At 36.6% G+C, this 8,914-nt stretch overlaps 1 protein-coding gene across 2 annotated transcripts in view; it reads right to left on the bottom strand.

Moving 5' to 3' along the window:
• LOC107094116 (RNA-binding motif, single-stranded-interacting protein 3-like) overlaps positions 1 to 8,914 on the bottom strand; it is a 164,742-nt gene that overhangs the window by 100,493 nt on the left and 55,335 nt on the right. For both annotated transcript variants that reach the window (XM_015389536.1, XM_015389537.1), the window contains exon 3: positions 1,914 to 1,972. In XM_015389536.1, the coding sequence (XP_015245022.1) occupies positions 1,914 to 1,972 (59 nt within the window). The remainder of the gene's footprint in view (positions 1 to 1,913; positions 1,973 to 8,914) is intronic.

Genomic DNA, 8,914 nt, shown 5'->3' with positions numbered 1-8,914 from the left:
AGCTCAAAACAACCGCGCCTGGCTTGACGGAGAAACCAGGAGAACAGCTGAGCATATTTACGACAGTGCACTTTTACTTTCGCCCTCTGGAGGGAGCCTCACTGGAAAATCAACACCGGTTGCATAGTGTACCTTTAAAAAGGAGTTTAGGAAATAGGGATAAGCCTATTCAAAAGTCTGGCTTAGATTTACAAGCCATGGACAAAAGCTTCAAACGCCACAAAACAGAGATGTTTCAAGTGGGAAGAGACAGCTTTTAAAATCCCTGGTTCAGCCCCTCCTGAACCAATGACAAGGACAGAAGCATCTTACTTTGGTCAGAAAAAAAGATATACTCAGCCGTTGCTAAGGGGCCTGAAGTGCTCCTCAGGAAAAAAACGTTAATTTTGTATCTCATTTTGACAACAAGGTTTTTGGAATCTGGAGGGATAGTAAAGAGGTACAGAATTCATTTTTTTTTTCTTTTCTATTCTATTTTTTTTTCTCTTTTTTTTTACCAGACATTAGTGTTTACAACATGCTTTGCTTTGTTGAAAAGCTTAATGGACATGCTAATCAAAATTCCCAAAGACTTGACACCTGCGTAAAGTGCGAAAGTTACCAATACCAGCAATACCAGCAATTAACATGGTTTGCCTTAGTCTTTTTAAAAATTAAACATGCAAAACCTGAGTATCACAGATAATCTATGTGGTATCAGAAGGACGATATCAAAGTAAAACAGATTTCCTTAGTACATCAGTATAGCTGTAGTCTGATCTAATCCATGCCACGTTTCATTAATACAACCAACCAAGACTTGATTATATACATCCAAATTAGCAAATGAATAGTTTGAAATGTAAAACTTCGTAATAGATTTATATCGAACAAGTTTCTTTTTTTTTTTAAGCTGAATTTCAGAAATTACCTAACTTAAATGTTAATTAGATTTTTGGAGATGCACCTGTATGTTCATATAGCAGTAAAAGCTGGTGGCCGATCATCTTAAAGTAGTGACTCATTTTTATTAAGAAATATAAAATAAATAAAAAAAGAAATTACCTAAAATAAACATTAAGGAATGGGGTAAGGGTAAGGATGATTCTAGGAAATAGGAATCCCCCCAAACTACAAGAATTTAAAAATCCCATCAGAAGGACTGACAGGATCTCATTTCCTCAGATCCTGAAGCTGAAAACCAACTTTCTGATTATAGGATATTTGTGTTGTTGTCCTAAAGCAGATTGATATACTTCTGAGAACAGCCTGGCAGATAAACCATAATCATGCTGAAAAACATGCATATGTGTGTCTCTTCAAAAGCAGATGATAACAATCACTCTGATTAGTGCTTTGTTCAGACCACTTTAACAATCAGGCAGACAGTTCTCAAAAGACACTTATGTGAACCTCACTGACTATTGAAAACACATTGTGGCTATTATATGTTCTTCATTTTGATTTGGCCTGTTACAACAATACCCACATCCTCCTTTGAAACAGTGCTTAACTCTTAACATCATGAGGCAGCAGACCTTAAATCACCCACTCTGGCTTTAATCAAGTAATATATTTTTTAGTTCATTGTTCAGATTAGTGGCTTACAAAGACTTTATGGCTATCCGGATTGCTGTAAATGGATTAAATTTCTAACTTTCCCTGGAACAGAACTTGAATCTAAAAACACAGACAGTATTTTCTTTTACTAACAATGTTTAAGCCTTGATTGATTATAGATGCAAAAAGAGCAACGGAAGGAAATAATGAAAGAAAAAATACCTTCCCAGAAAAACACATTGATTAGTTTGCCTTTAAGCTGCCACAGGAACTGCATTTTTATTGATTTTTATACAGGCTCAATTCCAGTATAAGCATTCCTGTTTTTCAGGCATGTTCGAGGCTATATATAATAATAACTGATTCTCACTCACCTTTGCACTGGTTAGTGTTTTTGTCCAAGATGGCCTTTGTTGATACAATCTTCCCATATCTATAAAAAAAAACAACCAAAACAGTAAATTAATTATATATTCATATTAATATTACATATTTTGATCAACTATTTAACTTCTTTTAAACTCCTGTCCTCCACTTGTTTTTTTCTCATTATACCATTTATTTTGAGAGTTCCAACACCCCCTCTCTGTAGCAAAACACCATCACAACGTTGAGAGCTGCATTTGTTATAGCTGATCACAAAATCTTGATTGTTTATTTGGACAGAACTTTATTGTGTCATTTGACTGTAAGTTGTTAATTCAACCGAGGATCACATGTTAGGAACCTCAAGTCTCCATTCTCAGGCCACTTGTACTCAAAATAGAAAAAGAGACACAACCTGAAGCAGGTAAGAAGAGAAAAGATAAAGACATAAAGTGGGGGTTGGAAAAATAGCAGCACATAATTCTTGAATGACTGAGATCAGCTGGGATCACTTTCTTGCTTTGTGGATGAGACATTCTTAATTAATGTGTTTACAAAATTGCACAATAACTGACTAGTTGGCTGTCAAATAGCCTGACAGGCTGACAAGCTGCTGACTGGCTGATAGCTCCAGCTTAGGGAGGGAAGTATATTCCCTCCCTAAGCTGGAGCTTTTAGAAGAAAGGGGGTGGGGGAAATGGGCAGATAGAAACGATTCAATAAAGATGCAACAGAAGAGGATCCAAGAAGAGCTGCGGAGAAAAGCAAGACAGGAGAGAGAGACTGAGGAATGAGAAATAGGGAAGGAGAGGGAGAGTAGTCAGTCAAATGATAAAATGAGATACTAAAGGCGAGTGGGAAGTGCAGTAGTCAGGGAGAGATGGAAAGATAGCATGAGGTGTTTAATAAAGAAGAGATCATTTAGTTGTCACCACCAAGAGTTTCTCTGTCAGCCAACGGCTTCTGTCAGAGAGAAAAATTTAGACTATCTTGCCTGACAGCCTCGGATCAAATCCTTCTGGGACAGGAGACTTTCCAGATAAAGATAGAATAAAAGCTTCAAAAAGCTTTAATCAGATACAACATGGGAGATGAGCAGTTAAAATCTCAAATTTGGCAGACCAAAAAATCACAGCTATTTAGAAGTCAAATTTTTTAAATTAACAACCCTCAGTCTTAGGCACTTGGGAATACCATGGTCTGTTTACAGATCCACTGATTTTGAAGAGTTTATAGTTCCAGTTAATTTTGTGTAACTGAAAGAGAAGAAAAAGATTATCAGTGGTTCATAACATAGACCGCAGTTTGGGGATCAGTAACACAAATGACTGCACACAAGACCCGAGTACCATCAGGAACACTATGGCAATACCAAGACCACTATTTTTGTTAAAATAATTTGTAATGAGGCATTTTAGGAAAAGCTTTATCTAGTTATAACACTCAAAGAACAATAGTCAACAAAATAGGTATAGACTAGAATAACTGAATAATGTATTATAAACCAATTGTTTACATCAACTTTAAACAGAAGTAAATTGAAGCAGTGTTTACATTAGCATGCCTTTTTTGTAGTTTATATATTCAACTACTCATTTTTGTTTTTTGTTTTGACCGATATTGCCACCTGATTTCCGACGTCAATATTGCATCGGATCCATACTTTAAACATTTTAACTTTTTGTCATGCATCACGACAATCTCTGGTATTAAGAAAACCTTTTTTTGTGTAAAACCAACATAAATTAATTAATAATTATAAATTGCAGAGAAAATTCTGCATGTTTTTTCACAAATATAAATATGAGAATGTGTTCTTGATCCATCTTTCAATTCTACTACCACTTCTGTATTTTGGTCTTGTCTTAACCAGCTTAAAACAAATCTAGATGCAGAAATGTTTCATCCTTCCTGTTTTTAGATATAGTACCTCAACCTCAGTCTAGGTACTGTATGAAGCTCAATCTTTCAATTAACTCTGTCAAAATTTAATGTCCCTTCTAAATGAGGCAGCAGTGGCATTGGACACAGGAGTTAGCCTTGCAGCCGAAGGGTTGTTGGTTCAAATCTCTGTCAGTCAGCCCCAGGGCAGCTGTGGCTACAAGGTGACTTGTGAGCTGTACTGTAACTTGTGCATGTGTGAATGGGTTGCAGTGTAAAGTGCTTTGGTCTAGTCTCCTGACTTGAAGGACAAGCTATACAAGTGCAGGCTATTTACTATTTACATAGAGCATCCATTAAACCTTGGTATGCACATTTTTTACATAGTGAAAAAGAAAAAAAAAAGGCCATTTTGACTACTTGAATGTTTCCTATACCCCCAACATAATTTGTGGCAAAATATAATTTGAACCATATCTTTCAATATTTGCTTTCTTTTTGCCAATATTTCATGACAGTACATGACAAAAGGTTTGTCAGATTAACCGTTTTTTCCACTTGAGTTAAATATTCTGTGATTGGGACCTCTCTGACTAGCTTGTAGTTATAAAGACAAATACATACTACTTCAGAACTGAGACATTTTTTTCTAGCTCCAGCAGAATATGATGACTTTTTCCTCTATCGCTCCTATCTGGGGGGGTCTCACTACCTGTGCTCTACACAAGATCTGGGCACATGGTGTGTTCGACTGCTGTACTGTGACTGGACAAGATTTCGATGGGTGTTATTATGTTGTAAAAGCAGAGATGCCTCTCATATATCTGTTGAACCTAACATTATAGTCATTCAGTTAAGCTCTGATGGCTTAAGTAGTTTAACATGTCACTCCTGTTCACTTGTTGCATTTACTCTATAGATTAACCTAGTAAGGCAGTTACATCCCATTGCACCACACTCCCCTCATGTAGTCTTACCGAAAAGTGCCAGAGATCACCATGAGCTTCTTTCTGTCTGCTCCTCTACTTTCAGCTCTCTGCCTGCCCTGTGCCCGGCTCGACCAATGTGTTGCTCGAAATTGATCTTGAGTGATACAGAGGTGCTGACATCGACCTCTGAGGCTTTCATCGAGTATGAATATTCTGTGGCAAAATAAACTCTTGTGTCCTGATAGTTTTGGGCTACAAATTTTTGACTGGACTTAATGTAGGGGTATCCGTGTTAAGGGTGTTGAAGGTCAATACGATTTCAGATTTTTGATAGTGGAAAAAAAATATTTAAATATAATTCAATTTCTTTTCCTCTTCATAATCAGTCTATGTTTTCTGGGGACAATAAAATAGACTTAAGCTTGTAACATTGAAGAAAGATGAAAAATCAATCCTTTTTTCTGGTATTGTATGTTCCTAAAGTCAGTTATTCAATGTAATATTCCTATTTTGTTACTTTGCTTTTTCTGCTAAAATATATATATATATCTGCAAACGAGAAAAAAAAAAGTAAGACAAAAAGGAAAAACACATCTGGAGTGGTCTGATTTTACAAATCCCAAAGTCTTTTTGTTATAATCAAATTAATTTGTACAAACCTTCAGACATTTCACTTTGGAAAAGGGGATCAACCCACAGCCTTAGGAAAATTACAACAACACAAAACCATCCAAAATGGTGTGTCATTCTGGACTTGATTCAGTGATAAATACCCTTTCTGATCCACACAACAATGAAGGTCTGCGGTTGAGAAGGGAAATTGAATAAAGTATTGATAATAGATCAAGTGATGAAGTAATATGGCTGAAGAGCAGATGAAATAAGTTCTGAGAGGAGTGCAGAATGTCCTGTTCTAAACCCAACTGGAACTTTTTCCTGGGTTCTGGCAGTCACCAGGAGTGACTTGAAATAACATCAACCTGCATTTCACCTAAAGTCAGTAAGGTGAGCTGCTCATAAAACCTGCTAGAATACATAAAACATACCAATAACTGAGAACTGGAGACAGATGGTTTGGGTCAGCGTGTCCTCATTCCATTACTTTAAATGTTCCCCCAAGAAAAATCATTGAAATAGCTCCTGGAGTGAAATATAGAGAAAATCTATGTCCAAAGATTTTTCTTTTTAACTGGTTTTGGCTAGTCCAGTGTGTATTCTTATCTGTACTCTAAGATATTTATTTTGCTATCTTGAAATTCTTTAGTATCAAAGTCTTCTTTGGCTTCATCAAACATTACAGAGCCAAAAAATGATGCCTTGTCAGTCATGAGATCCGAGATTGCTGTGCTGCTACAGGCCATGGCTGACGGATGGCCTTCAGCATGACAGTTCTCTGAGGAAGTCATCCAATTGTAGACACTTTTTAGTTGGCTATATTCTTAGAATCCATACAGAAAGAAATGCTTTCCAGTTAGATATGATTGCCAAAATTGGAGCATTTTCTCAACTGCTTAGACTTTAGCAGGTATGCTAGAACAAAACATAGTGTGCTCATTTGTGTCAGGCTTGACAAAATGTGTGCATACTGTGGCTCTGAGTGTGTGTTTGACTGAAGCGTTAATGACAGTTCTCAGAGGGCCCTCACAGCTTTAGATCCATGTTTTCATTCCCTGCTGAAACAACGTCAGCAGCCAATGGATTCTCACCATTTGATGTCCTCTAAAACACCTCTCCCATCCACACACAGCCATCATTTCTACTTCTCCTCAAGATGTCTTTGTGTACATCAAATATACGTGAGAATCTTGCATATTTGCGGATGATGTGTGCCATCTGCGTTTAGCTGTGTGTTAGCACGCATGCATCACTATCCACACAGCTTGGTTTGTGTGTGTGGTAGTTCCTAATTGAGGATCCGATACAGCTGTCTTGTCTCTTGCATTTCTCTCATTTTTCTGCCTCTCCATTAGTTAGACTCAAACAGACAAACAGAGAGGGAGGACGAAGAGAGTGTAGCTTTTCACAAGTCTGTGAATCCATTTCCGTATGTAGTTTAACATCTTCGGGTGCTTTAAAGCATTGAAACCTCGGACTGATTCCAGGATGAAAAGGCAATTTACTCAGAATTTAGTAGACAGCTTAATTTCACTGGAACATTGAGTTTATCTCCTATAAGTGCTCTCTATGAAGTTTGAATCCTAAGCTGGAAGGAATACTGGTGCAGTGATGTATCAAATAGTTGGCAATGTATGGGTAGAATGCTTTATGGCTATTAAGTAAATAATCTACTTTACGAAACAAAAATGGGGTTTAGTTTCTGCCTGTGGATAAAGAAAGGGAAGTTAGGTATTCATAAAATGAATGAAATATCTGGAATAACTGCTTTTTGTAATAATTCATAGTCCATCATCGTTTGCCATTTTTTTTTAGATCATAAGAATTGGTCTTGCATGAAAGCTAAGCTATTAATGGTTGAAATGCTGTTGATATACACATAGTTACACTATATATATACTAGTTTATTTTTCTTTTTTCTAAAAATTGCATTATGGTAACCTTCATAAAAATGCTAAACCCTCTTGAACAGTGGGATTTAATTGCGTATTATAAAAAAAAGGTAAGTTTTTAACACTATGAAAGACTTCATGGTAATTGATGGGGGTTTTTTTGTAGAGCCATAGGTCCATTTACTCCAACTAGTAATTAGTTAACAGAATATTAAAAAAGGGGAGGCGTTTACATAATTGGGATCACAAATAAGGCCAAATCAAAGCCAGACAGTGATTTCAAAGCATTTACAAATGTCCCCAATGTGGGTGATGGTGGTTCCTGCATACTGACCTAAAAAAGTCCCTACTTCTTTAGCCCTAACTAATACAAAACACACAAAAACAACAACTTTGAGTACTAATAGCGACCTAGAGGTTTGCCACGCTGAACAGGAGCCACATATAGCCATGTATAATTTGGCACATATTCAATTTCAAAAGCTATGTATAGTCCTAAGAAAATGTTAGTATAAATTATAAAAGAAGCAAAGGCACAAAGCAGCACAGAGTTGCATGAACCCAAGCTGACCAAAAGAAAAATATGTTATTGTTGTTGCTCACAGCTTAAGAAGATCATTGTTTTAAGTTGCTTATCTTAAGCCACCAAGTGTAGATGTTAAATATTTTCACAAAGAATTACCCTTTTTCAAAAGCTGAATGCATATCTACAAGTCTTTCCCACCATAAAGGTGTAAATGTAAGTTTTAAGGTGTTAGTACTTGGAACACTCCGAGTAAATGGCTGACTGATGTGAGGATATGTGGCTAGATTTCAGAGAAATCACAGGAATAACAATGACAGCAAAGCACAGCTAATAAAGAAAACCTGTTTTAGGTCATTTTACAGTCTCTCAACAAAGATGTCCTTCTGCTACCCGCATTTTTCCCCTGGTCCATTTTGGTCACTCCCAAACAAAAAGAAAAAATAATTTATATGTTCTGCACTGATACTGTGATTAAACCAAAGATAGCACCAGAGCCCACAAATAACTTGCAGCACTTTTTCTGCCATCTTTCCACTCTTCTTGTACTCTCTTCTTAACTTCTCCTGACAGAACCCAGTTACCTACAGTAAACCTCTCAATCTTCCTTTCCCCTGCCATTTTATTTCTATTCCGTATGAAATATATGCTAATGTCTAACAATATCAGGTTTTGCCTGTTAAAAAACAAACAAACAAAAAAACACTGAGTTGATAGGAAGGTGGATGGAACTAAATGCTGTGATCGGTTGCAAAGTATATTATAAATTAAAATGCATACTCAGATCTTGATTTTTATTTACTTCTAGTTTTCAAAATGGCATGCATGGTATATAAAGCTGTCTTGATTTTCCATGATACTGAGACTTCTGGAGTGATTTGTCACAGTGAAATCACGTCTATTTTAGAGATAACCTTGATTATTCAAACATGCTGGTGTCATAACTTGACATTTTGTCAACACTGTCACTTTCATTGACATAAATACTTAAATCTGAAGGAGAAATTACTTGGACTTGCTTTAGAAGCATGAACTACCCATTCTACGTTACACTATTGCTGAATTTGCGCTGTTTTGGGAAATGCCTTTAATAGGGACAGACAGACAGACAGACAGACAGACAGACAGACAGACAGACAGACAGACAGACAGACAGACAGACAGACAGA

The sequence above is a fragment of the Cyprinodon variegatus genome, unplaced genomic scaffold, assembly GCF_000732505.1.
Source record: "Cyprinodon variegatus isolate N-32 unplaced genomic scaffold, C_variegatus-1.0 Scaffold464, whole genome shotgun sequence".
Taxonomy (NCBI): Eukaryota; Metazoa; Chordata; class Actinopteri; order Cyprinodontiformes; family Cyprinodontidae; genus Cyprinodon; species Cyprinodon variegatus.
The sequence above is the reverse complement of the archived record's forward strand: the minus strand, read 5'-3'. Positions and strand labels throughout refer to the sequence as shown.